Source organism: Penicillium bovifimosum, assembly GCF_028826915.1.
Source record: "Penicillium bovifimosum strain IBT 22155 chromosome Unknown utg000002l_segment0_segment0, whole genome shotgun sequence".
Taxonomy (NCBI): domain Eukaryota; kingdom Fungi; phylum Ascomycota; class Eurotiomycetes; order Eurotiales; family Aspergillaceae; genus Penicillium; species Penicillium bovifimosum.
Window position 1 is genome coordinate 4,583,531 of NW_026622711.1, and position 26,227 is coordinate 4,609,757.

Here is a 26,227-nt window from a genome sequence, read left to right on the forward strand (position 1 = left end):
CACAGCGCGGAGAGCACCTTATCTCCATGTGACCATCCGATAATGATCGACGTCCGAGAAACATTGCCGGACAAATGCCAGTTGAAGTGTACGAAGTACAATTTGACTCCATACTGGCACACAGTATGTGTTATGAATACTCTGCCAGGGAAGTCTGGAAGATTTACAAGTACAGATGAGTTTGAATATCTCCTATTCGCTCTTCAAGGGGTAACATCTCATTTGTCACTCGATCGTGTATGGATCTGAGATTGTACGGGAGGATCTACATAGCGCGACCCAGGTCCTTCTACGCCGTATGGGGGTTACGGCGTATTGCTTTACCCCGGACTAGGAGGGAGATAGGAGAAACAGAGATCTCAATGGCTTGAATACCTGCATATTGAAACGTCATCAAAGGTGCCTAGGTGTAGCCTTAGGCCAGACAAGCAAATCATGCAACATATGTTTCTAAATATAACTGTCTCTACAGAGTATCCATGGACGAATTTCGTTCCATATATTCCATATATACATTTATCTCCTCCAAATAATTAGATTACTCATCTCTAGTGAGAGCATATTAGAGAAGAAACAGACATCCATATAGGGCCTCAGATCCACCGCATTGTAATTGGAGAGGGGTAAAAGAAGGGGAGAAAGAGTGGTTCCAACGCGCGCCACCGGGAGCAGAAATCTCCGATTTAACAATCGATCGTACGGCGTTGGAAGTCACGTTAATTAATGTAAAGCGATAGAGATGGAACGGTGAAATTGCAGTAAAGAAAGAACAAAAGTGTGTGTTTTACAGGTATTGTTGGGAGAATTTGACAGTTTTTGCAGACTTTCTCAACCAGAACCGTCGCGTCCCGCCAAGCCCCTCGGCCACAGGGCGCTAAGGATCCCACCATCTTCCAGACTCTCTTTCCCCCAAAACGTTATATCAAATTCTTCCTTCCTTCTTCCCACCTCCCCTCCCTTTCGTCTAACGCATTCATCATGTCTGAGCCCATCAGAAATAAGAAGGCTGACTTCCCGGTCGCACCGTAAGTCCCTGTTCCATTTTTTTTTTCTTATCGAAAGAAAAAAAAATATATAGAGACTAACTTGCAGAAAGGACCCCGCAAAACACTCCAGCCAACAATGCTCCTATCTCGTCTCACGCCCAGCAGCCTGGTGTTTCCAGCATTGAGGAGGGTAAGTCAACTTCTTTTCTGTCTTCATCGACCTTCTTTTCTGACCGTATTTTCGTTCTTTGCAGAATCCCTTGACAAAGCCGCTGCTGCCTCACTTTTCGCCCGTAACCCTGCCCTGGTCTCCATGATCCAGGGTAAACTTGGCCAACTCGTCGGTCGCTCGTCAGGCTACATCGAGTCTCTTCCCCCCTCCGTCCGCCGCCGTGTCGCTGGTCTGAAGGGTATCCAGAAGGAGCACTCCAAGCTTGAAGCTCAGTTCCAAGAGGAGGTCCTGGAACTCGAGAAGAAGTACTTCGCAAAGTTCACACCTTTGTACGAACGTCGTTCTACTATTGTCAACGGTGGTGTCGAGCCTACCGAGGCCGAGATTGAAGCCGGAAAGGAGGACGAAGAAGAGGAGGAGGATGAGGAGACCAAGGAGGAGGAATCCAAGAAGGAGGAGGGTGCACCACAGAACGGAATCCCTGAGTTCTGGCTCTCTGCTATGAAGAACCAGATCTCACTCGCCGAGATGATCACCGAGCGCGATGAGGAGGCTCTCAAGCACCTCACCGACATTCGCATGGAGTACCTTGACCAACCCGGATTCCGCCTTATTTTCGAGTTCTCCGAGAATGAGTTCTTCACCAACAAGACCATCACCAAGTCATACTACTACAAGGATGAGAGTGGGTACGGTGGCGATTTCATCTACGACCACGCCGATGGATCCGAGATCGACTGGAAGGAGGATAAGGACTTGACTCTCCGCCTGGAGAGCAAGAAGCAGCGCAACAAGAGTAAGTACCACTCGTTTACCGGGTAAATACATTGAGACTGACAACTGATTCCTTTTAGACACCAAGCAGACCCGCGTTGTCAAGATCAGTGTGCCTACCGAGTCCTTCTTCAACTTCTTCTCTCCCCCACAACCCCCCGCCGAGGATGATGAGTCAGTCGCCAGCGATATCGAAGAGCGTCTGGAGCTTGATTACCAGCTTGGTGAGGATATCAAGGAGAAGCTCATTCCCCGTGCCATCGACTGGTTCACCGGTGAGGCTCTTCAATTCGAGGAGCTCGGTGAGGATATGGGTGATGAATTCGAGGATGATGATGACGAGGATGAGGAGGACGACGATGAGGACGATGAGGACCTCGGTTCTGACCGCGATGTGGACGAGGAAGACTCAGACGAGGAGGACGGTACCTCCAAGCCTAAGAAAGAGGCCGCCGAGTGCAAGCAAAACTAAACTCCAAAAGTTGCCGGTGGTGAATGCCCGACACGAGACTATTCGTACTCTCTCGATATTTTGCTCTGCTTTCCTTTTTGTGCCCTTGCGTGACTTCTCTATCTTCTAATACTCAATGAATACTTGACATAATCGTGTGCAACCCTAGCGTCCCTGGATAGGCCCAATAGATGAGGAATAGCATTGTCTGGAAGAGCACGCAATACCTTACTATGATCAATATACATGTAAACTACATACTCCATATGAAGCTTGGAAGAAGTCTCCGTAGTAAACAGCTTAAGGTACATTTCAATGCAGACCAAGGGCGGTGACGGCCTGTGGGGTTGTGGCGCCCCCCAGTATATTTCCCTAAGCTCCTTCAGGGGCTCTCGCTAAATGGCCAGTTAGTCTCATTCAAGGGTTTTCGTTTCCACCTCCATCTACGTATCGCTTATCTTCATTCTTTTTATTCTATTCTTTCGGAATATGAGATGAGGGGCTGAAGACGTCCCCCTTGTCTTTGGACCTTGCAAATTCCCTTTTCCCTTCGATACCCTATCTCCATAAACACTCATCATCCCGAGCTCCGCAAACATCTTTCATTGCATTCAACACGATTAACGACAAACATTCCCTATGGCGCACATCTATGAGGTCGGCACACGGGCCTGGCAGCCCGATCCGACAGAAGGGTGGCTGGCATCTGAAGTGAAGGAGAAGCTGGAGGATGGAGAGAAAGTGCAGCTGATATTCGAGCTGGAAAATGGGGAGGTATGTGTCTTCCACGCTGCTTGATCGACGACGCGCAGTTATCTCTGTCACGTCGTGGTCGTGGTCGTGCAAAGCTGGCCCACTAACAGTGTTTTGTCGGTGCAGACCAGAACCGTTGAGACCACGCAGTCCGAACTGCAGGTCGATAACAACCCCAACCTACCACCGCTCATGAACCCTGCTATGCTAGAAGCAAGTGAAGACCTGACGAACTTGTCTCATTTGAACGAGCCCGCTGGTTTGTCTTTCCCATCGCTGTTTTGACTGCTGTCCGCTGACGACCCTGTGAAGTCCTTCAGGCCATTAAACTCCGATATGCTCAGAAGGAGATTTATACCTACAGTGGTATCGTTCTGATCGCAACCAACCCGTTCGCTCGAGTCGATTCGCTTTACGTGCCGCAGATGGTGCAGGTTTATGCTGGGAAACACCGTGCCTCGCAGGCACCTCATCTATTCGCAATTGCCGAGGAAGCTTTCGCGTAAGAGTCGTCTCTTTCCCGTCTGCTTGTATCCAATCTTGCTCACGCTTTATACAGGGACATGCTTCGTGATGGAAAGAACCAGACAATCGTGGTTTCTGGTGAGTCTGGAGCCGGAAAGACCGTGAGCGCCAAATATATCATGCGCTACTTTGCGACCCGCGAGTCTTCGGATCAGCCTGGGAAGTACAGCACCAGCCGAGCAGATGCCATCAGTGAGACCGAAGAGCAGATTCTAGCTACCAACCCGGTGATGGAAGCCTTCGGTAACGCCAAAACCACCCGTAACGACAACTCCTCCCGTTTCGGCAAATACATCGAGATCATGTTTGATGACCGGACGAACATCATCGGTGCCAAGATTCGGACATATCTCCTTGAGCGGTCCAGACTGGTCTTCCAGCCTCTCAAAGAGCGCAATTACCACATCTTCTACCAATTGGTGGCCGGTTCTTCCGATGCGGAGAAACAGGAGCTGGGTCTCTTACCTGCCGAAGACTTTGAATATCTGAACCAGGGTGGCACTCCGGTGATTGACGGTGTCGACGACAAGGCTGAATTTGAAGCGACCAGAAAGTCATTGGCTGTGATCGGTGTGCAGAAGGAAGACCAAACTGGCATTTTCCGCGTTCTTGCCGCTTTGCTACACCTCGGTAATGTCAAGATCACAGCTACTCGCACAGATTCATCCGTCTCGTCGACCGAGCCTTCACTTGTCCGCGCATGTGAGATGCTTGGGATCGATGCGACTGAGTTTGCGAAGTGGATTGTGAAGAAGCAGCTGATTACCCGTGGTGAGAAGATTACCTCCAATTTGACACAGCAACAGGCCTTGGTTGTCCGGGACTCCGTCGCCAAGTTCATTTACTCAAGTCTATTCGACTGGCTGGTGGACAAGATTAACCGACGTCTTGCTACTGAGGAGGTCTTTGAGAAGTTCAAGTGCTTCATTGGTGTCCTGGATATCTACGGTTTCGAACACTTCGCCAAGAACTCTTTCGAACAATTCTGTATCAACTACGCCAATGAGAAGTTGCAGCAAGAATTCAACCAGCATGTCTTCAAGCTTGAGCAGGAAGAATATGTTCGGGAAGAGATCGACTGGACCTTCATTGACTTCTCTGATAATCAGCCATGTATCGATCTCATCGAAGCGAAGCTCGGTGTCTTGGCCCTTTTGGATGAAGAGTCTCGACTCCCTATGGGCTCGGACGAGCAATTTGTCACCAAGCTTCACCATAACTTTGCGGCCGACAAGCAGAAGTTCTACAAGAAGCCTCGATTCGGGAAATCGGCATTCACCGTCTGTCACTATGCAGTCGATGTCACCTATGAGTCTGATGGATTTATCGAGAAGAACCGTGACACTGTTCCGGATGAGCATTTGGAGGTGTTGCGTAATTCGTCGAATCCTTTCATCAAGGAGATTCTAGACACCGCCGCGGCGGTCCGCGAGAAGGATTCAGCTTCTGTGTCGTCTAAGCCAGCCCCAGCAACGCCAGGGCGTCGAATTGGCGTTGCGGTCAATCGGAAACCCACGCTTGGAGGCATTTTCAAGTCTTCGCTGATTGAATTAATGCACACTATCAACAACACGGAGGTTCATTACATTCGTTGCATCAAGCCCAATGAGGCGAAGGAGGCTTGGAAGTTTGAGGGCCCCATGGTTCTCAGCCAGTTGAGAGCTTGCGGTGTCCTGGAAACTGTCCGAATCAGTACCGCTGGTTACCCTACCCGATGGACCTATGAAGAGTTTGCCGTTCGCTACTACATGCTGTGTCATTCCTCGCAATGGACCTCGGAGATCCGGGAGATGTGCCATGCTATCCTCCGAAAGGCGCTGGGAGACCAGAAGCAGGACAAGTACCAGCTGGGTCTTACCAAGATCTTCTTCCGAGCTGGTATGCTTGCATTCCTCGAAAACCTCCGCACCTCCAGGTTGAATGAATGTGCCATCATGATTCAGAAGAACTTGCGTGCCAAGTATTACCGCCGCCGTTACCTCGACGCTCGTGGGGCCATTCTCACCACGCAGGCCTTTATCCGTGGTTTCCTGGCACGGCAACATGCCCAGGAGATCCGTCGGACAAAGGCAGCTACTACGATCCAGCGGGTCTGGCGTGGTCAGAAGGATAGGAAGGAGTACAATCAAATCCGCAACAACTTCATACTGTTCGAGTCTATCGCCAAGGGATTCTTGTGCCGACGCAACATCATGGAGACCATCAATGGAAATGCAGCCAAGGTCATCCAGCGTGCTTTCCGCTCATGGCGTCAATTGCGGGCCTGGAGACAGTATCGCCGCCAGGTCATCACTGTTCAAAACCTCTGGAGAGGTAAACAGGCAAGACAATCTTACAAGAGACTCCGCGAGGATGCCCGCGATCTCAAGCAGATCTCTTATAAGCTGGAGAATAAGGTTGTCGAGTTGACTCAGTACCTGCAAAGCCTCAAGCTCGAGAACAAGACCCTGGTCTCGCAGCTGGACAACTACGATGCCCAATTGAAGTCATGGAGAACTCGACACAATGCCCTGGAAGCTCGCACGAAGGAACTCCAGGCCGAAGCAAACCAGGCCGGTATCACCGGAGCCCGATTGGAGGCGATTGAAGAAGAGATGGCCAAGCTTCAGCAAAGCCACACTGAAGCTCAGGCTACTATCAAGCGCCTCCAAGAGGAGGAGAGAATCTCCCGCGAGGCTCTCCAAACCGCCAACGAGGAACTGGAGCGTCTCAAGCTTTTGGATATCGACCACGAGAAGGACAAGACTGCTCTCCGGCAACGGATTTCCGACCTCGAGGAACAGCTTGAGGTGGCCAAGAGATCTGTGCCTGTGAACGGTGTGAACGGCGAGGGACTGCCCAACGGCGGTGCGGTCCATACCCCTCCACCGGGATTGATCAACCTTGTGTCTTCGAAGAAGCCTAAGCCCAAGAGACGTAGTGCCGGCGCCGAGAAAATTGACACAGATCGCTTTAGCGGTGCATACAACCCTCGGCCCGTTTCAATGGCAGTCACTCCTGGGTCTATGGCTGCCAGTCACAGCGCGGCCATCTCTCCTGGTCAGGAGTCGGTCGAGGTCGAACTTGAGAACTTGCTTTCTGAAGAGGAGGACCTCAACGAGGAGGTTGCTATGGGTCTCATCCGCAATCTGAAGATCCCACTTCCCAGCTCGACACCAGCACCTACCGAGAAGGAAGTGCTGTTCCCGGCCTACCTCATCAATCTTGTCACATCGGAGATGTGGAACAATGGATTTGTGAAGGAGTCCGAGCGGTTCTTGGCCAATGTGATGCAGTCAATCCAACAAGAGGTCATGCAACATGACGGGGATGACGCGATCAACCCCGGTGCTTTCTGGCTCTCCAACGTGCATGAGATGCTATCCTTTGTCTTCCTGGCCGAGGACTGGTACGAAGCACAGAAGACCGAGAACTACGAGTATGACCGCCTCCTGGAAATCGTCAAGCACGACCTCGAGAGCTTGGAGTTCAACATCTACCACACCTGGATGAAGGTCTTGAAGAAGAAGCTGTACAAGATGATCGTTCCGGCCATCATCGAGTCCCAGTCGCTTCCCGGCTTCGTCACCAGCGAAACGAACCGTTTCCTCGGCAAGCTCCTGCCTTCCAACAATAGCCCCGCTTACAGCATGGACAACCTCCTGAGTCTGTTGAACGGTGTTTACAAGGCGATGAAGGCCTTCTACCTCGAGGACAGCATCATCACCCAGACTGTCACGGAACTCCTCCGACTCGTGGGTGTCACTGCTTTCAACGATCTCCTCATGCGACGTAACTTCCTGTCGTGGAAGCGTGGTCTGCAAATCAACTACAACATCACTCGGATTGAGGAGTGGTGCAAGAGTCACGATATGCCAGAGGGGACATTGCAACTGGAGCACCTGATGGTAAGTTGCTTTTTCTAAGCTTTATTTGATCATTCTACTAACACCTATAACAGCAAGCGACCAAGCTTCTACAGCTGAAGAAGGCAACCTTGAATGACATCGAGATCATTCAAGACATTTGTTGGATGTAAGTAGAGTGTCTTCTTTCAATTTTCCCCGTAAATGATCCCTGACTCACGTGCTACAGGCTGTCACCGAACCAAATCCAAAAACTGCTGAACCAGTACCTGGTCGCAGACTACGAACAGCCCATCAACGGCGAGATCATGAAGGCAGTGGCATCTCGCGTGACCGAGAAGAGCGACGTGCTTCTTCTGGCGGCGGTGGATATGGAGGACAGTGGACCGTATGAGATCGCCGAGCCGCGAGTCATCACGGCTCTGGAGACTTACACCCCCTCATGGCTTCAGACACCGCGGTTGAAACGACTGGCCGAGATTGTGTCCGCACAAACGATAGCACAGCAAGATAGGCTGGAGCTGGACAACGGGCCGATTGAGGAATAGATCTGTACTGTTGTATATTAGACTTGGGGGGAAATTTCCTGCGAGCTACGGATTACGACTTGCCTGCATTATCTAGGACCTTTGCGATATTGTGCGCTTTTTCGTTTGTTTCAATTGCATATTGTGCTGGCCTAGACTTGAAGTAATTTATGGTGAAACTTCTGTATCCTGTTCCCTGTTATGGGGACAACCTTAGGCACAATCAGCATTGCATCTAACTACTGTAGGTGGTAGTACCGTTGTAATAACATGGAGTGTAACGAATTAGTTAGAGAATGGCATTGTTACAAATTCACCAAGCACTCGTCAGTATGCACCGCTGTGTGTACCTCGCCCTGGAGGATAGCGGTGACGGGCCCAGTGGGTCCTCCAAGTCCCACCTTAACCCCGAAGCCTTCACACCTGAACGTTAGAAGAAACACATCCCTAATCATACCAACGCCAAAATGCCTCTGACCAAGCTCAACTTCATCACCGGCAACAAGAACAAGCTCCGCGAGGTGCGCGCCATCCTCGGCAATGTCATCGAAGTCGATAACCAGGAGGTCGACGTCCCCGAGATCCAGGGCACAATCGAGGAAATCGCTAAGGAAAAGGCTAGACGTGCGGCTGAAGCGGTATGTACATGCCCATGTCCATGTTCTGCTTTACTCTTTCAATCTTAAATGGGGTAACTTGAAAGGGTATAATGCTGATGAGGCGCAGATCAATGGTCCTGCTTTGACGGAGGATACGGCGCTGGAGTTCCGCGCGCTTAAGGGTTTGCCTGGGCCTTATATGTATGTTTTCTGTTCTTTTTACTTGTGTTGTGGAAATCATGCTGATGGGTCTAGCAAATCGTTTATGGAGAATTTGGGCCATGAGGGACTGAATAAGATGCTTGATGGGTTTGAGGATCGCGGTGCTGAGGCTGTTTGTACCTTTGCCTTTTGTCCCGGGCCCGGTGAAGAGCCGCTTATCTTCCAGGGGAGAACTGAGGTGAGAGATTTACAGTCTATGTGTGTGTGTGTGTGTCGATCTAACTGTAAACAGGGTGCTATCGTGCGACCCAGAGGCCCGACGAACTTTGGTAAGTTGGATATCCCCAACGATGTATATTAAAGATTGAAGCTCTGACATGGACTAGGCTGGGACCCGATCTTTGAATATGACGGCAAACAAACCTATGCCGAGATGGACAAGGAGGAAAAGGTAAGCGTGTTGACCGTGCAAACAAAGATATCTACTAAGAAATCCCAAAACAGAACAAGATCTCGCACAGATACAAGGCGCTGGTGAAGTTGCAGCAGTGGCTCGCCGAACAACGGTAAATCGATTTGCCAATGGGTATATAACTCGGCCTAGGCGAAGACCATAGAATGAGAAACGAGGAAAAAGAAAGATGTTGTATATGGAGACCAGTTCTCAGTCCGCGTTCTGCTGCGTTTGCTTCCATGATTCGACCCATTGCGCGATTCGCTGACAGTTCGAGTCCACGTCTGAATCCTGCTCGCTCGTCAATTCTACCACAATCTCTTCGTCGAAAGCTTCTCGCGCTTCGTCGATTAGGACGCCGAAGATCTCCGCGTCGACGTTTTCTTCTAGCTTTTTCTCGTGGTAGCCCCTTGAAACAAATGTTAGAAGTTGAGTCGAGTAGATTGAGGAGTTTCCCGGGATTGTCTTACCTTGAGGAAAGTCGGTCATATAGGATATCTGTAGTGGGGCAACGGAGCACAACGACGAGATCGATCCAGGATTTCGGGAAGAGATCGCAGGCGTGCCAGTCGATTAGGTAGCCGCCGTTAGGGATTTCGTCTTCGAGGGCATCGAGGAGCTGCGGAGTATATGGGTTAGTATGTGAATTCTTGGTCTTGAGCTTGACGAAAGGTGTGGAATGCCAGCGGCTTTGTGTGCGTCCAAAGTTGTCCTACCTTGTCCTCATCGACTACCCATGTCTTCAATTCCTCGTCGTATTCGTCGAAGCAATCACGGTCTTTGGCTATCTGGTTGATGGACAGATGCTTCAAGCCGATTTCTTGCGCGAGTTGTTCACAGTGCACGGTCTTGCCCACGCCGGGGGTGCCAGTGATGATCACGTTCGGAGAGGTGCGCATGATTTATGGAGATTTATGGAGAATTAAATAGGAATTGAAGGTACAAGTGAAGGTTGATTTCCCCAGATGAAATAATTCCATCGGACTAATTTTCATTCCGGCTATCTTATCGTGGAGGGGTAAGTTGCCGCATTTGGCAACAACATGCATAACAGTGTGTACAAAGTGACTTTCAATGTTCTGTCATGAAACGGTCATGGTAATGATGGTATCAGGTATCAGGTATAAGGCTGAGGCTATGCGACGTCATGAATGAGAATAATTGAGCCTATGTGGATGCAGTCTCATGCTGGTTGTAAACAGGTAGCCTACCATAGATCAGCACTGGAAATTTGGAACCACCAAGAATTGGTCACTTACTTGAGAAGCTCAAAGATCTTGTACTTTTGCAGATAAGGCGTTCCTCTGCGGTATGCTTTGAGAAGACGAGTCGGGTCAGAGGGTTTGACAAAGGTCCCAAGCAGACGCTCCATTGCAGGAGAAGTCTTGAACATTGGGTCGAAGACCAGCAGATTTGAACTACCGTCTTCTCGAATTTCAAATCCAATGATGGTCATCGAATGCCCTGGTCATGTTAGAGAGGAGTATATGTGCCAACAAGGATAACGGGCTTTACCTTGATGCTGGAAGTAGATTGGAGATAGATCGGTTTTGACGATCCTTTTTTGCTCATCTTCTGGTGAACAAGCTGACCGAAAGTATTCAGCGACATCTTGGTATAGGGCATCACAGGCCCGTGTGTCGCTTGATTCCGACAGGCTCCTCGCTTCGCATCTAGTGACTGGGTAAGCGGCGTCAAAGGCAAGAAGGTTAGATAACTCACGGGATGCCCAGGCTCATGAAAAGTGCTTGTGCCTAGTCCATCATTAGCAAGACTGAACATAAGCGTGCCAACTAGAAACTTACTTCGGGTGTTCCAATGAATTTGCGTGTGCCTTTGATACCACCTGTTTCTGCTCTTCCAGAACTGTTGAATCCCATATCCCAGGCCAACTCAATCATGTCCTGCAGCTCAAGAATCGTTGGCCCTTTAGCGGAGAAATGCTCGTGGCCAAATCCACGGGACTTCTGCAGCCAAGATACCATCATTTGGATATTGCGATATCCACAGAACCCGCCTTCTCGGCGCATCTTACAAATATGGCGCACCTTTGGGCTACAGAAGAATGCCCGTTTGACAGAACTGTCTTGTTCGCATAAACGAGCAAGGACGGGAATAAGATTGTCAGTCTCGTTTTCCACTACCTCGCGTCGCATGAGTTTGCCGTCTGATGTGATTTGGGTCTGCTTTGATGTGCTGCCGCCCTTTTCCAACATGTTCCTTAGCCATGATGGCATCTTCTTCTCGTGGGCATGGGGGCCTAGTTCTGAGCGCTGTAAATGATCAGTATATGATGATCCAGATACGGGTCAGCAGGTACAGGATAGATACCCCCAATCTTTTGACGCCATTGGCATTGATAGTCCGTGGGGGACTGTGAGGGCGAGGCTGTTTAGCTGTATTCGCTCGCGTGGAGTCTCGTTGCATCCCACGCTTGCCTTTCTTGTAATCGGGAATATCGAGGGAGTCTCCATCGTCAAACGCCTGGTAGTCATCGTGGACATATGAGTCTGTCGTTGAGCGTCCCGCTGTTGCCGCCGTGTCGTCAAATGCAATATCCTCTGCAACATGTAGATCCAGGTGACTTGATAGCTCGGTACTTGCTACCGTCTCACCGCATCCATGTGGACAATCAACATATTTGTCTGCGCCGTATTCGTCATCTGGCTGCGGAGCAAAATTTTGATCAGGGGTTTCAAGCGGGTCATCCTGCAAGAAACCAGACAACCCGGTCTCCGGGTGGCAAAACTCTATGTGCTGGGTGACAAAGTCGGCATCGGAGTCCGTGAAGGGACAAAAGGGACATGATGCGATGGTATTGTCGGCCATGATATTTTCGTCCAGAAGTGACTGGAGAGGAAATTGATATGTTGGTTTGGTAGATGTGTGCCAAAATAGAGATGAGTGTATCCACAGGAGTGTACTAAAGAAAATGATCAAAAGTGACGGTAAAGTAAATACAATGTTGTTGAGTCGGAAGTATATCGAAGTATACACGAAGAAGATTGCTTGATTTGATGCCTAAATGAGGACGCCCGTTTGTCGGGACCCACCGCCATATCCATACGCCCTAGGGCGTACGGCCGTACATCAACAACGTACGGAGGTACAGTATACATGTATGCAAGCCATGGAACACAACGTTGACCAGAATGGAATATTGCATGGAAGATTGTGATCTAGATTTTATCCCGGTACATCAGCCACCCTGTTACCACCCGCTCTATCCTGACGCCACTGTAGATTCTGCCAAAGGCTTTGCGGCAAAGCCTATACAGTACAATTGTACTGGATCCACTTGTCGACATCTATGCATATCCTGCGGGGAGAATTTAGTTTGCTTGAGCTGTATCGAATTCGAGGCCTCGGAATCAAGACCCCCGTAGTTGCACATGTCTAGATGTCATATAAGAATTACGTGAGATCGGGATAACTAACACACTGGGGGCCTCGGTAGCATACCAGTAACCAGTTCGCCGCAGGATAACTTAAGAGTAAAAGAAAGAAGGAAAAGATGTGATAAATGACAATGTACAGAGTAGACATCAAAGACTAAGTAGACAATAGCCCGGAGAATGATAACCAGTCAGTCATGGCATGTTGTACTTATCAACAGGACCAACCGACCAAGTTATTGATCTATGTTGTTCGGCGTATACTTTGTAGTACTGCGTGGATGCACCCCACCTGGCGAGGGGCAGATGAGAAATGGCGTGACCGAGGGGCTCCGACATCGTCTGGTACCTGGCCCAATCCAGAAGGCGGTATCCACCACCCAAAACTCTATTGGCAATTGAGTCACCGAAAAAAATTAAAAATTAAAAATTAAAAAAATTCAGGACCCGGAATGGGCCTAAAGAGTCTCCGCTTTCGCCTGTCTTCCCTCGCAAACCACTTCCTCTTTCCCTTGGACGACTACTATATTGACTTAGGTATCTGAATCTGGGGTTGACACCATGGCCACCACACTACTGGATTCAAATTCGCCAACAACTGCACAGGCCCACAGCAATTGGGTTGTGCAGAAATTCGGCGGCACTAGTGTTGGCAAGTTCGCGCTCAACATCACTGAGCAGGTGGTCAAGTATGACGCATTCTCGAATTGATGGTTGAGATGGACGCTGATTGAGTTCCCTTATAGACCCAGCCTTGTGCACAACAGAGTTGCCGTTGTATGTTCTGCACGGAGCAGTTCGACCAAAGCTGAAGGCACCACAAACAGGTGAGTCACTGTCATACCTGCCGGCCGAATAAGATCGAGGTACTGATACAAAGTTTCGAATAGATTATTGCGAGCAGCGCGGCATGCCGAGAACCCTAACTCGCAGGATTATCTGGCATTGGTGGAGGCTGTTCGTTTGGAACATGTCAAAGTCGCCCAGGAAGAATTGCAGTCGGCGGAATTGAGGGAGCAGGCGATTGCGGACATCACCGGAGAAATCGAACGAGTACTCAAGGTCCTCGAGGCCGCCCAGACCCTGGGAGAGATCAGTGCACGCTGTGTGGATAAGGTAATCAGTGCCGGCGAGAAGCTGAGCTGTCGGCTCATGGCCGCCTTGCTGCAAGACCGCGGGGTGGATTCGCAGTATGTGGATCTGTCCGACATTATTGATTTCCCTATTGGCAACCACGGTCTGGATCAGGACTTTTATAATAACCTGGCTGCGGCTTTCGGTCGCAAGGTCGAGGTTTGTGGGCATCGAGTGCCTGTGATGACCGGTTACTTCGGCCCCATTCCCGGAGGTCTGCTCGATCAGATCGGTCGTGGATATACCGATCTGTGTGCGGCTCTTGTCGCTGTTGGCACCCGCGCGCAGGAGCTGCAAGTGTGGAAGGAGGTTGACGGTATCTTCACTGCGGATCCCCGTAAAGTGCCCACGGCTCGCCTGCTCCCCACCATCACCCCCGCCGAAGCCGCCGAATTGACGTTCTATGGATCCGAAGTCATCCATCCGTTCACCATGGAGCAAGTTATTCGCGCACGGATTCCCATCCGCATCAAGAATGTCATGAACCCGAGGAACGAGGGCACCATCATCTTCCCCGACTCTGTGGCCGAATTAGAGAGAACCACACCAGGACATGATCCCCGTCTGTTCCGCACCCGGAGTCCCAGTTTCCTGAAGACCCCCAAACGGCCCACGGCAGTGACCATCAAACACAATATCCTGGTCATCAACGTACATTCCAACAAGCGGTCGCTATCCCATGGTTTCTTTGCAGGCATTTTCTCCGTGCTGGACAAGTGGCGCCTCTCCATTGATTTGATCTCGACCAGTGAGGTCCATGTGTCTTTGGCCCTTCACTCGGAGATGCCCATGCTCAATGGCAACGGACGGGATGAATATCAGATCGTGAACGAGGATCTCCAAGGTGCATTGAATGACCTCGGGCGGTATGGAACCGTGGACATCATTCCTGAGATGGCTATCCTCAGCCTGGTCGGCAAACAGATGAAGAATATGATCGGCGTAGCCGGCCGTATGTTCACTACTCTCGGGGAGAACAACGTGAATATCGAGATGATTTCGCAAGGTGAGTGAATAATTGCTGATCCCCGCTCCCCCAACCCCCTTCGCTCTACCCTTGACTGGGACTAACTGTCTTTTTTTCCCCTCACAGGTGCAAGTGAGATCAATATTTCCTGCGTCATTGAAGAACGAGATGCCGACCGTGCCCTGAATATCATCCATACGAGCATGTTCACCTTTTTGGACTAAATGTCCCCTGATTTTGCGTCGAGCAAAGATTTTTGGTTGTTAGAAGATATCCCTTGGGTTTTTATTAAGATAGAGAAAAGTCATGGCATCGGCCCGTCGAAGCCCCCAGAAAGAAAGGGGGCACGATCTGGTGGGAAGACCAAGCATATGCTTTCTTTTTTTTGTGATGCATGGGACTTGGCGTCTGCTTCGTTTAATTTTTGCGTGTTTCTATTTTCCTTCATCTGTACAGCTTCCATTTTCTTTCTTCATTTTTGCTTTTTCTGGTTCTGCAGAATATATGTCATGAAGCGTTTATATTCATGATTGAGTGATGATCACTTCCAGGCGTTGAGAGCATATATACTAGTTACAGTGCATGAAATCTGTTACATGGTGGTCTCTGATTTACAAAGTAAGGGTAGGAGACTGAGGGACTAGGGTTCTCCCCTAGATTCGAGCAAATAGCCACTCCGCTTTATTCCAATCGAGTACTGACTTAGTACGCAGTAGTAATCCACTACGTACTGACTAGGTTGCGGCAGCTGCAGACAAGACTGCAGCACATGCATTGGAGGCACAGTGAGTCCATTGGCCCTCGAGGAAGCTGAGAGCCATCGACCACTAGTCGGGGTCCCGGGGAAGGGCGTTAGGAAGATCCTCCATGACAAGCGGAACAAGGGGTGAAGAAGAAGTCGACCGTTTCAGAGTTACATCGACACGTCCACATACCGGGATGGTCGAGCCAATGACGATGCTGATGGTGGGATTAAAGAAGTACGTAGCTGGTATCTGGCGTTGTCTCGGCCTGTTAGCTGAGACTCATGTCATGGAGTATATTTATATGACCTTAACAACGTACATATTCAAGGTACTAGGTAGTGAGTATTATTGAGTGCTATATCTTGAGGTAATCCGTATAACTCAATTACCTCCAATTCCATAATCCATATATAAGAACATATTCAATAGTGTCATCTCCTCCAAATAATGCTGTTGGACCTGACATACAAGTACATCCGTCGCATACTTCGTCCATCGGTGGATCAGATCGGCGCTAGAAAAATGCCAGCAAGGGCGAGCCCCCCCCTTTGGTACCAGATTTGAATTCAGATTACCAAAATTACAGGACTGATAGGCCCTAATCGCCATACTAAAACGCGTGACGCGTCAAAGATATGACCATACCTGACAGGTATCATCGTCTTATCCCACTCCATCTTCGATCTCCTCTCTCTAACTCCTCCCCCCCCGCCTTTCTACTTCTCTGAAAGACTTGAACATTGCTAGATTCTATAATATGTTTTAGTGCCTTCCAAGCTTATTGAAAAGAAAAGAAAAAGAGAGGAAGAAATTATCTCGAGAGCCTGACCTTGATCTTCCACAAGAGCCCCATCTTTGAACCAAAGCCGGTTTGCTCTCCCGAGGTCTTCTCTCTTCTTCCCTAGACTCTTTGTATTCTCTCTTATTATTTTCTATCCTCTATCCTATCCTCTATCTATCTCTATCTTCTATCTCTATCTTCTATCTCTATCTTCTATCTCTATCCTGAAAACTGGACACTTGGTCCTTTTGGCTATTTTTCCCTTTCAGTTTCCACAATCCAAAGACCTCATCCACACTTGGTTATCTCTGCCGCCTGATTCGCGCCTCGACGTTGTCGTCTTAGCGCCTTGGGGCCCAACTTGCCTGCGCATGACGGCCTGAGGTTTCTTGTTTGGAGTTCTCGATCTACTATTGGTTCATTTGGAATTCTCTGCACAGTCTCATCACACACCCCCAAGCCACGGCTCGCTCGTGTGTCGCAAACTCGGCCGGAGGCCTTGTTTTGAACAGTCGCGCCCTTTCCCTCAACTGTTTACGCGTCACACAGTCCATTTGGCGACTGGTGGCAGTGTGACTTGGTGTCCTATCAATTAGATTATGGGACCGACGCGTTCTTCGGGCGCACACTTTCCTCCAGTGCTAGCCCCATCAGCGCAAGAGATCATCAGATCGCAGCCCCGTCTGCAACCCTCACCGCTACCACTCCAGCCCATTCAGAACTCGTCTTTCCCTCCTCCCTCGGACCCGCACAGGCCATCGCCGACAAAAAGCCTTCACTCCCAAGGCTCGCATCCGGGCCACGGAAAACTTGGTTTCGTCCCCATCTCTGCTCCCGCTCCTCCCATGTTTACTACCGACTCTCCAACCAAGAAAGCGCCCTTCCATATATACTCTCAACCATCAATGCCACATTCCGCCCTCTTCACGACCTTCTCCAGCGTCAACACAGAGTCCTCAAAAGAGAACCGCTTCCCGGAAGAACCGTCCAATGAAAGTTTCGCAGACTTCCCAGAACCGTCTTATGAATCGAAACTGCCGATGAAGCGCACACTCATGGAGGCTGCGCCGCTGAAAGAACGTTCCAACAAGAAGCAAAAGCGCGACGACGCGTCAATGGCTTTCCTCCCGGAGCCGCACGAGATGCCGCCGATTGAAGATGATGGTACTAAGCCACCGTACAGCTACGCGACTTTGATCGGCATGTCCATATTGCGCGCCAACAATCGGCGCTTGACCTTGGCTCAGATCTACAAGTGGATCTCCGACACCTTCTCGTACTACAAGAACAGCGACCCAGGCTGGCAGAACAGCATTCGCCACAACCTTAGTCTGAACAAGGCTTTCATCAAGCAAGAGCGACCCAAGGATGACCCTGGCAAGGGCAACTACTGGGCCATTGAGCCCGGTATGGAGATTCAGTTCCTGAAGGACAAACAAGTGCGCCGCGCGACTATGTCTAGCCTTCCTCTCCCCGCCGCCCCGCAGAAGGATCTCATCCAGTCGCAAACGGCCAGCACCACGACTTGGATGGTACCGCCACAGCCTGCATATTCCGCGCCTTCTCACCGTGCACCTCCTCCCAGACCGCCTCCAAACGACTTGTCTTCAGATGCGACATTGCCAGCGTCCGATCCGGCTCTTCAAGACGATGCGGACGAAGTGGCCCCAATGCCTGCGCCACGCCCACTGCCCCCTTCTTCGCCGTCGCAGGCCATCAGATCGTCTCCCCCGATTGCGCCTCCTCGATTCGCCCGCCAGGGTACACCTCCAACACCGACCCAGTCCGGCCCTACCCCTGCGCCTCGTCCACGCAAACGCAAGTCGATCACCATGAATGACAGCGGCTACTTCTCGTCTTTGGAGTCATCAGCTCTGCGGCCAAACAAGGCCGGCCACATTCTGACATCTGATTTGGATATTGAGCCACCGCGTATCAAACGCGGCCGTGCCGAAGAAGAGATTGCACGCATGCGCAGCTCCTCTCACGAGGTGAGCCCTGGTCAGCCGGCAGCTCGCAAAAACCCCAATCCCACCGTCGGTTCATCGCCTCTCCGCAGTCAATATGTGAGCATGCAGCCACCTCCATTGACGCCGATCATCAAGTTCAAGAAGCCCGCCAGGCCTCCGCCATCTGTGTCTCCTAACACCAACCTGCGCAATCATCGTCGCAAGATTCAGCAAATGGTCAACTCGCCCATTAAGCATTTGGGTCTTTCTGAAGATACTCTTCCTTGGAGCCCCGCCTTCAACCTTCAGGATGAGACATACACACCTCATCATGATCATTTCCATGCCAGCTTCGACGTATTCGCAGACTCGGGATCAGGACAGGTCACATATGGCTCTCCGGAGAAGCGTTCAGCCAAACGCCAACGAAGTGATGGTGGTAACCCTGTGCTTTCAGATATCACTTCCAGCAACGTTAATACCAAGCTGGGGATACCTCCGCTGCCCCGCTCCAAGTCTGCATTCTTTCCTGAATCGCCGTCCAAGCTCCCGGATACTCGCTTCGGAGATGCTGGCCAGGAAGATTTCTTCTCATTCCACCTGTTCGACGAGAGCAATGACAGCCCAACAGACGTCGATGGAGTTGATCTCCTACAGGGCTTCCAAAAAATCGGAGGCAAGAGTCGAGATGAGACCCTGAAGCCCAAATCGCTTCACTCTCGACCGCACATCAGCCACCGCAATACCACCTTGTTCTAACTGGTTTCTGTTTTGTTTGGGTGGGATCTCTGAGAGACACCCTTGTTGGTTATGTTTGTTCCCGATGCATTGTTCTCACTATCCTCTTATTCCCCGTTTGTCTTTGTTTTGAGTTTTGTGTATGGAGTTGGTTCGAGATGTTTTCTGGTGTTTGAGAGTTTTTGGGCTGCGCCGGGTTCTGACATTTCTTCCAGCCCGGGATGGCCTGGTCACGACATTAATGACGATGAGATGTACATGCAAGCGATATGGTTTTATGATGGTTGGGGGCTTAAGGGAAATGGGATGGCGTTGGTAGTTAATGTAGTTTAGCTGAAGATCATTTGTCTGATTATCAAACTGCCATTCAGTCTTGTAGTTAACTAAGGGTATCTGATTGACCCAATGGATCCAATAAAAAGAAAGAAATTGAAGAAATGCTACCCAAACGCCCTATCCCATTAATGCAGGGGACTTCGAGTCGACTCCCTAGTCGCTACTTCCACAACCCCGACAGCCACAGCTAACACACTGAACCGTCTGATCCTCCTTCAACTGCGCCTTTGGCACCCGACAGATACACGTAGAATTAAAATTCGTCTCTTTCGTCTGAACACATCGCAAACAGCACAACTGATACCAGTTAGCATCCATAACCTCCAGAACTCAACTCAAAACATACCTTCTCATATCCCTGCTTCTTCCACTTCGCAATCAAGTTCGCATCGGCATACTTATTCTTCAGCAGCCAGTCGTACAACTCTTTCGAAATCGCTTCTTTCTCGTAGTACAGATCGTAGATGTAGCGTGAGCCTGTAGATAAGTAAATGTTAGCTTTCGCTTTCTTTCCGCTTTTGCTTTTGCTGTTTCAACTGCCATGCTTAAGAGCACGGTGGCGTAGCGTATAGCTTGGTAGAAAGGGCTGGATACGTACGCTGGTGACTAATCTGGAATATGGGCCAGAGAACCTCGTATTTCTTCTTTCCTTCGTGCGAGGCATTCTCGGCATCTTTCATCTTGTTGCTGAATTCTAGCAGTGTATCTTCGAGATCGTCGAAGCCTGCGGGGGGCGGTTTGCGATTGCGGGCTGTGCGGATTGGAGGCATCGTGCTGGGTATGTATGTGTATGGTGGTATCTGTGTAAGCAGATGCAGATGCAGATAGCTATCAATGATAGAGGTTGTCTTGGGGAGTATTGTGCAGGACTGAGGTTTGGATGGTTAATAATGTGAAGTCAAGAAAGGGAAAGAACGTTCGCTATCGATAGCAGAAAACTGCCGCGTCATTTTTGTGCCGGGTGTTACCGCCTTTTGATTTTGATGCGGATGGGATCATACTAGCTATCCTTAGTACACTATCTTTCTACAGCCTACACTCTACAACTATCGCATCTCTACCTTCTACTTCCTACCTTACACTTCAATAACCAAAATGGAACAGCAACTCGATCTCACCAAGCTCAATGAGAATGACAAGAAAGAGCTCAACCAGGTCTTGACCAGTGAGGCTCAGAAGTCCAATATCCAACAGAGTGAGTTACCTCTTTTTCCTCATCGGATATCTGGATCTACATGGGTTCTTGTGATTCGTGATATGTGATATCTGTCTAGCTCCTGCAATTGATTGTGTCATCTCGAAGAATCCCAGCTAACTCCCTCAACAGCTGTCCACCACCTGAACGAAGTGTGCTGGGAAAAGTGCATCACCAGCAAGATCTCGTCCGGATCCCTCGATAAGTCCGAGACCGCCTGCGCGCAGAACTGCGTTGACCGTTGGATGGATACTAGCTTGGCTGTTTTGTCCAAGTTGGATGCCATGCGTGGTGGACCTGGTCACTAAGCTTTTGCTTTCGTTTCTATTGTTTTCTTTCTTTCCCAGGCGCCATCGTCTAGAATCGCAATAGATTGCTAGGATTGGGTTGGTGGGGGTCGATTGGTGCTCTGCATCGTTCCTCTCGGTTTCTTTCGGGTTTGAACTTGGTGGTGGATAGACGGTGATGTCTTTTGTATACTAGTCTGGAAGTTATGGACCATGTCGTTCTCGTTATTTAATTTGTTAAGGTGTAAATCTGTAGAACATGGGGTCGTTTTGGAAGGCCTTGGGATGCTGGAAGATACAGTACCCACCGAAGATAGGGTCTGCTAAGCTGGAGCAAGCTTCATGCCTAGACTAAATAAGGCGATACTTGAGCTGCCACATCAGATAAAGCCTGTGACAAGTTGAAACTGCCTTGCGCTGCTCCGCAAGCTACCATATATCTACAATGACACTACATCTACAATATTCGAACAAGTCATCAATACAAGACCGACAAGTCCGTGATTCGTGTGGAATCGTGGCATTTCACTTTCACAAGTTATGTTCTTTTTGATCATTCAGCCCGGCTGGTTTTTTAGCATCACCGCAGTGTAAAACAAGTTCGCCAAAACCCAAGACAAATCCCATTTCGAGCACCCCATTTAAACAATGGCCAGCTTGGTAGCGGCAATGTCGAGAGCATCGACATCGGGAGTGAGGCGGGCGAAGGCCTTCTTTGTTCCGTCGGGGCTATCACATAATTAGTTATACATTCCGAATTGAGTTCCTCCCGAAGAATGGAAACATACCGGATAAGAGTGTTGATCTTGACGGTGTCAACATCGTACAGCTTCTTAAGAGCCTGCTTGATCTGGCGCTTGTTGGACTTGACGTTGACAATGAAGACAAGGGTGTTGTTCTCCTCGATCTTCTTCATGGCGGACTCGGTGTTCAGGGGGTACAGAACAATCTTGTTGAAGTCCAGAGCGGGGCCGTGGTTGACCGACACGCGGGGGTACTTGGGGGACCGCGACAGCTGGAGGGTCTTGGGGCGGTGGAAGGTGGCCGAGGTGTACACCTTGCGGGACTTGTGAAGCTGTTGCCACAACCGCGTTAGCGATAGGCTCCAAAAGGGTTTCTTTGGTCTGCTTCATCTTTTGCTACGTACCGAAGCGCCCTTGGCAACCGCCTTGGCGGCGGCGTTGGCCTTGTTCTTGCCTGTAGAGTATTTCGTTAGCTTGTGAACTGAGTAGAGGAAAGTTCGAAATATGAAGAAAAAATTGGAGATTGCCATTTGCGAATTTCGCCGGTGTGGATGTGGTAGATCGAGGGATTCAGAGAGATATTCAGAGCTGGAGGCGCATTCGAGATCGGCGGACATATTGATTGGCGATGTAGATGTGTTTGTCGATATGTTCCTTGCGTTGTCTGGCGCTTTGCGAGGTGATCTCCAAATGTCGAAATTTTTGAACCCCGATATCCTCGTCCACAAGGCGAATTCACAAATGGCAAGTCGGCAATCGCAATAGAGGTAGCGCATAGTGCTTTGAACATACCGGTCTTGTTGTCGGAGGGGGCCATGGCTGTCGTCGGTCGCTGTCGATGATGGATTATCGCAATGTCAAAAGTCGAGCGGATTTGGAGTGGTGCTCGCTTAGCGAAAACCCTAGCGCTGTGTGGGTCAGGTGACCTCTATCGGCTGGATCTGTATTTGTGTAATTTTCATTACTTCCACTTACGGTATGTATGGTCTCGAACCAATCAGAATTAGCATCGTATTTGGGGATCTTTTCAAGCTTCGGGTTTTCTTGAACATCACTTTCGCAGCTGGCGCTCTTCTCACCTTGTGTATATTCATTCCTCAAGAGAACTTGATCAACACGAACGGTTCTCGGTGTTTGGACTGTTTCTCTGACTTCCCGGTCTCTTTCACAAAATGGCACCCAAAAGAAAATCAAAGAGGCCGATGTTGTTGTCGCATACTCGACCTCCAATCGCCAGGTCCAAGGGAGCCTCGCTCTCAGCCAAAGCGACCCGCACTCTAATCCGCTCTCATCATCGACTTCTCAAAGCTCGGGCGCAAGCCCTAGCAGCCGGCGATGAAGCCAAAGTCAGCAGTATTGATGCTCAAATCCAAGCCAACGGCGGTTTGGAGAGTTATCAGATCGCCAGTAAACTGGGCCAATCCATGGATCGTGGCGGTGATTCCAGCAAAGTCCTCATCGACTGGATCAAGCCGCAGCTGAATCAATGGAACAAGACCATTCCGAAGCTCCGCGTCCTTGAAGTCGGTGCTTTGAGCACCAAAAACGCTTGCTCTATCAACCCGGCATTGGATGTTACGCGCATCGACTTGAATTCCCAAGAGTCTGGAATTCTCAAGCAGGATTTTATGGAACGGCCTTTGCCTGAGGGTGAGGATGAACGTTTCAATATAATCAGTCTGTCTTTGGTGCTTAACTATGTCCCTGATGCCACTGGACGAGGCGAGATGCTCAAGCGGTGTGTCCAGTTCCTGACCTCGAAATGCCCAATTGAGCTTGCGCCAAGTCTTTTCCTCGTGTTGCCGATTGCATGCGTCGATAACTCACGCTACCTTAACGAGGAAAGGCTTGGAGAGATTATGAATTGCTTGGGATTCCGTCTTACTCAAAGCAAACGAACTTCGAAGCTCGTCTTTCATCTTTGGGAACATACGGGTGACTACTCGCCTAAGTCTTTCAAAAAGGAGGAGTTAAGGTCCGGCGGGACAAGAAACAATTTCGCTATCATTCTCAACAAAAAGTGATTATATGTATGCAAAGATGTGCAATATGCTATTCACTCGCTGCGCCAACGCTGCGGGTAAACTAGTTTGCAGTGAGCATTTCCTGTGGCAAAAAGGCCCAGACGGTGCCCACGGCTGCCAAGATCGAAGAAACGATGAGCAGGATCCAATCCATAATATACTCACCTCGGTTGATCTCCTTGCCAAAGATCTTGAGGTAAAATGCAAGAGGGAGGATGATGCAAATGGTGAAACACAAGAACGATCCCATGAATGCTATGATACGGTCAAACGCCGGGAAGACGATCGCCAAAACCACAATCATGGCCACGAGAATAACGCGGATCATCGCCCGTGAGATTTGATGGATGGTTTCGTAGCCCTCCCGAGCAGGCACATGGAGTCCGCAAAGAACTTCAAATGTGGCCACAAGAGGCCGGGCACTGTCCTTGTCAGCAGTGTTTGAGAACAATCTTCGGAGGAAGGCATTGTACTCACTTCAGTGGTACTTTCGTGAGCGGAATGATCGAGATGAAGATTATAATACAGATAGACATGGACTGTGGGTAGTCGGTGACGGTGAGGACGTTTGCCGTGATTTCGTCGAAGACGATATCACCAAACATGAGCCAGCCAATAATCGCCATGGAGCAGTCCAGAGTAAACTGTCAACTTGTCAGAATCGAATCCCATTCTTATCACTTCAATATGTACTTACCGTGAATAGATAAGTGGCCCAAAGGCTCTTGCCGTACTTATGAGGATGTCTCATATCTCTGTAGATGTTAGGGAAGACGCCGTGCCCACCCCAGGGTGCTGTCACAAAGTTAGCATATATCAACATGGTTGCTTTGGTTGTGAACTTACACATGATTAGACCGAAGCTGAGAGGTATGGTGGCCCAGTTCTCAGGGAAGAGGAACGTGTTAGCTGGCTGTCGCAGGGAGCCCGGGGAATCGGGCTTGATGAGGCCATCTATGCAAATAAGTACCACAACTGTCAAGCAGTCAGTCCCATATCCCCACCGCAATCAAACACAATGCAAAGAAGACTTACTCGATGTGCATGAGACTATACCCAAGATGCTAGTGATACTCAGGAATCGTAGTGGCAAGAAATTGAGTGGGATAAGTACGACTCCACAGACGATCTTCCATTCAAGGATGCTCAATCCAGGTAGCAGAGCGTATAAGCTGTCTGCAAAAAGCACGACTAGCGCAACACATGCACCTAGAAGTTCCAGGCAGAACAGGAAACTGGTAATTAAGCGGGCATTGTGTCCGAAACTGATATAAGCGAGATCAGCATACGTGACAACGCTCCGGTCAGCATCCAGACATTTGGCCAGAATCTTGGCAGTGTAGGAGGTTGCCACTGCGGAGAACAGGAGGAACAACAGCCCTACTACCCAACCGGCATGCTTCAAGGCCAAGGGGAGACTCAGCAAGCCGATACCGATCAACACATTGACCGAATTGAAGATTGTCTGCGGAACAGTGGATTGTCCGACAATGACGTCCTCCTTTGTGCCATCTTCGTGTTGAATATGCTTGACAAGCAACGGACCCCGATCCGGGTCTCCAGCTCCGTCTAGATGTGCGTGAGGTAATTGCTCTCTGTGAAAAATAATCGCATTTCGCCGCGTCGACTCACTCATCCGCGAGGAGATCGTACCGTACGAAGTAGCGAAACCCCTATCGAACGAAGAAGCAAGCAGTCTGGTACTAGGAAGTGTCCTCTTAGATGAATCGGGTGCTCGCGAATCCCCATCATCCCGGTCTGAGCCCGAGCCCGAGTCCGAGACTTCACGAAGAAGGGGTCGCTCTATATCGGAGCGCCTACCCCAGGATTGAGAACCGTAGCTCTGACCGGTAGCGATTGCCAGTTCATCGTCTGACTCCACGGACACAAAGGAAGATCGTCTTGGAATGACCTCCGGGAAGGCAGCTGCTCTCTGCCAAGATCGCGCAAAGTTGTCCAGACTGTTAACACCTCCCGCTTGGCGAAATCGAGATGAGAACGAAGATGACCTGTAAGGAGCAAATTAGCCATACTCCAAGCTTTCGTGTACAACCACCGCGCTATTACCTCTCTCTGCCTCCAATCTCGGATTCGGCGATCGAACTGCCCCGATCTAAATTGCCATAATCGTATGAGCTTGGCGTCGCAGCTGGCATCCTCAAGGAGCCTGATACCGGCTCACTGTCATCGTAGTCTGTTCTTCCGTTCCTAGCCATGTTCCCACGTTACCAACCCGCTGCTATCGTGACCTCGTGGTTGTATATCGAGTGGTCCAAGTTCGGCAAGGACTCGGCAAATAGCAATTGAGATGCAGGGCGAGAGAAAGGTCAAATAGCCCGAGAGAAGGGAATCAGGAAAACTCCCCTCACTTATCACATGGAGATAGCTATCGACAGATAAGAGACCAGCGCGAGTCGATATTGAAAAGAGCTTAGCGTCTGAGCTTCCACAAAGATTGTGGGGTGCGGATCACGATTTGATAAGCTACGGGTTTTGTTTACGCATTATATGTGACTAATTGAATGGGATCAAGTCCACTGTATGTATATTGCAGTGGAAGTACCATTAGATCTGCTATAGACTGTACGTTTCTATGTATGCATATGCCATGTTTGTTGACCACACTGTGGGGATGTCAATCTCTTGCCCAACTTGGGACCAAAGGCGTTGCAGTATCACGGAAG

At 49.8% G+C, this 26,227-nt stretch overlaps 12 protein-coding genes across 12 annotated transcripts; 7 read left to right on the plus strand and 5 right to left on the minus strand.

The window, feature by feature from the left end:
- Nucleotides 1–978: 978 nt before the first annotated feature.
- nap1 (histone chaperone NAP1) lies at nucleotides 979–2,404 on the plus strand (the record flags this gene model as incomplete). Its single annotated transcript, XM_056663671.1, has 4 exons — nucleotides 979–1,025; nucleotides 1,097–1,176; nucleotides 1,241–1,954; nucleotides 2,013–2,404. The coding sequence occupies 4 exons, from the start codon at nucleotides 979–981 to the stop codon at nucleotides 2,402–2,404; spliced, it is 1,233 nt and encodes a 410-aa protein (XP_056525784.1).
- Nucleotides 2,405–3,022: 618 nt separating this feature from the next.
- Nucleotides 3,023–8,054, plus strand: N7515_002928 (type V myosin; the record flags this gene model as incomplete). The annotated part of the gene is made up of 6 exons (XM_056663672.1): nucleotides 3,023–3,157; nucleotides 3,263–3,395; nucleotides 3,449–3,638; nucleotides 3,696–7,548; nucleotides 7,602–7,675; nucleotides 7,736–8,054. 6 exons carry the CDS (start codon nucleotides 3,023–3,025, stop codon nucleotides 8,052–8,054), a joined length of 4,704 nt encoding a protein of 1,567 aa, XP_056525785.1.
- A 446-nt stretch (nucleotides 8,055–8,500) lies between these two features.
- N7515_002929 (non-canonical purine NTP pyrophosphatase) lies at nucleotides 8,501–9,364 on the plus strand (the record flags this gene model as incomplete). The annotated part of the gene is made up of 6 exons (XM_056663673.1): nucleotides 8,501–8,671; nucleotides 8,760–8,833; nucleotides 8,888–9,032; nucleotides 9,087–9,123; nucleotides 9,181–9,245; nucleotides 9,299–9,364. The coding sequence occupies 6 exons, from the start codon at nucleotides 8,501–8,503 to the stop codon at nucleotides 9,362–9,364; spliced, it is 558 nt and encodes a 185-aa protein (XP_056525786.1).
- Nucleotides 9,365–9,458: 94 nt separating this feature from the next.
- Nucleotides 9,459–10,147, minus strand: N7515_002930 (nucleoside triphosphates FAP7; the record flags this gene model as incomplete). Its single annotated transcript, XM_056663674.1, has 3 exons — nucleotides 9,459–9,657; nucleotides 9,719–9,867; nucleotides 9,965–10,147. The coding sequence occupies 3 exons, from the start codon at nucleotides 10,145–10,147 to the stop codon at nucleotides 9,459–9,461; spliced, it is 531 nt and encodes a 176-aa protein (XP_056525787.1).
- Nucleotides 10,148–10,503: 356 nt separating this feature from the next.
- N7515_002931 (uncharacterized protein) lies at nucleotides 10,504–12,077 on the minus strand (the record flags this gene model as incomplete). The annotated part of the gene is made up of 5 exons (XM_056663675.1): nucleotides 10,504–10,712; nucleotides 10,764–10,921; nucleotides 10,971–11,002; nucleotides 11,054–11,521; nucleotides 11,580–12,077. The coding sequence occupies 5 exons, from the start codon at nucleotides 12,075–12,077 to the stop codon at nucleotides 10,504–10,506; spliced, it is 1,365 nt and encodes a 454-aa protein (XP_056525788.1).
- Nucleotides 12,078–13,204: 1,127 nt separating this feature from the next.
- On the plus strand, nucleotides 13,205–14,968 carry N7515_002932 (aspartate kinase; the record flags this gene model as incomplete). Its single annotated transcript, XM_056663676.1, has 4 exons — nucleotides 13,205–13,332; nucleotides 13,390–13,470; nucleotides 13,534–14,783; nucleotides 14,871–14,968. The coding sequence occupies 4 exons, from the start codon at nucleotides 13,205–13,207 to the stop codon at nucleotides 14,966–14,968; spliced, it is 1,557 nt and encodes a 518-aa protein (XP_056525789.1).
- A 1,902-nt stretch (nucleotides 14,969–16,870) lies between these two features.
- On the plus strand, nucleotides 16,871–18,979 carry N7515_002933 (forkhead box transcription factor; the record flags this gene model as incomplete). Its single annotated transcript, XM_056663677.1, has 1 exon — nucleotides 16,871–18,979. The coding sequence occupies one exon, from the start codon at nucleotides 16,871–16,873 to the stop codon at nucleotides 18,977–18,979; it is 2,109 nt and encodes a 702-aa protein (XP_056525790.1).
- Nucleotides 18,980–19,447: 468 nt separating this feature from the next.
- Nucleotides 19,448–20,064, minus strand: N7515_002934 (BUD31 family protein; the record flags this gene model as incomplete). Its single annotated transcript, XM_056663678.1, has 3 exons — nucleotides 19,448–19,591; nucleotides 19,641–19,771; nucleotides 19,893–20,064. The coding sequence occupies 3 exons, from the start codon at nucleotides 20,062–20,064 to the stop codon at nucleotides 19,448–19,450; spliced, it is 447 nt and encodes a 148-aa protein (XP_056525791.1).
- Nucleotides 20,065–20,389: 325 nt separating this feature from the next.
- Nucleotides 20,390–20,797, plus strand: N7515_002935 (Tim10/DDP family zinc finger protein; the record flags this gene model as incomplete). Its single annotated transcript, XM_056663679.1, has 2 exons — nucleotides 20,390–20,489; nucleotides 20,622–20,797. The coding sequence occupies 2 exons, from the start codon at nucleotides 20,390–20,392 to the stop codon at nucleotides 20,795–20,797; spliced, it is 276 nt and encodes a 91-aa protein (XP_056525792.1).
- A 620-nt stretch (nucleotides 20,798–21,417) lies between these two features.
- Nucleotides 21,418–22,336, minus strand: N7515_002936 (60S ribosomal protein uL23; the record flags this gene model as incomplete). Its single annotated transcript, XM_056663680.1, has 4 exons — nucleotides 21,418–21,505; nucleotides 21,565–21,851; nucleotides 21,924–21,973; nucleotides 22,312–22,336. 4 exons carry the CDS (start codon nucleotides 22,334–22,336, stop codon nucleotides 21,418–21,420), a joined length of 450 nt encoding a protein of 149 aa, XP_056525793.1.
- Nucleotides 22,337–22,691: 355 nt separating this feature from the next.
- Nucleotides 22,692–23,543, plus strand: N7515_002937 (25S rRNA (adenine2142-N1)-methyltransferase; the record flags this gene model as incomplete). Its single annotated transcript, XM_056663681.1, has 1 exon — nucleotides 22,692–23,543. One exon carries the CDS (start codon nucleotides 22,692–22,694, stop codon nucleotides 23,541–23,543), a length of 852 nt encoding a protein of 283 aa, XP_056525794.1.
- Nucleotides 23,544–23,604: 61 nt separating this feature from the next.
- N7515_002938 (putative transporter) lies at nucleotides 23,605–25,759 on the minus strand (the record flags this gene model as incomplete). Its single annotated transcript, XM_056663682.1, has 6 exons — nucleotides 23,605–23,965; nucleotides 24,021–24,187; nucleotides 24,241–24,338; nucleotides 24,390–24,518; nucleotides 24,579–25,552; nucleotides 25,611–25,759. The coding sequence occupies 6 exons, from the start codon at nucleotides 25,757–25,759 to the stop codon at nucleotides 23,605–23,607; spliced, it is 1,878 nt and encodes a 625-aa protein (XP_056525795.1).
- Nucleotides 25,760–26,227: the final 468 nt, after the last annotated feature.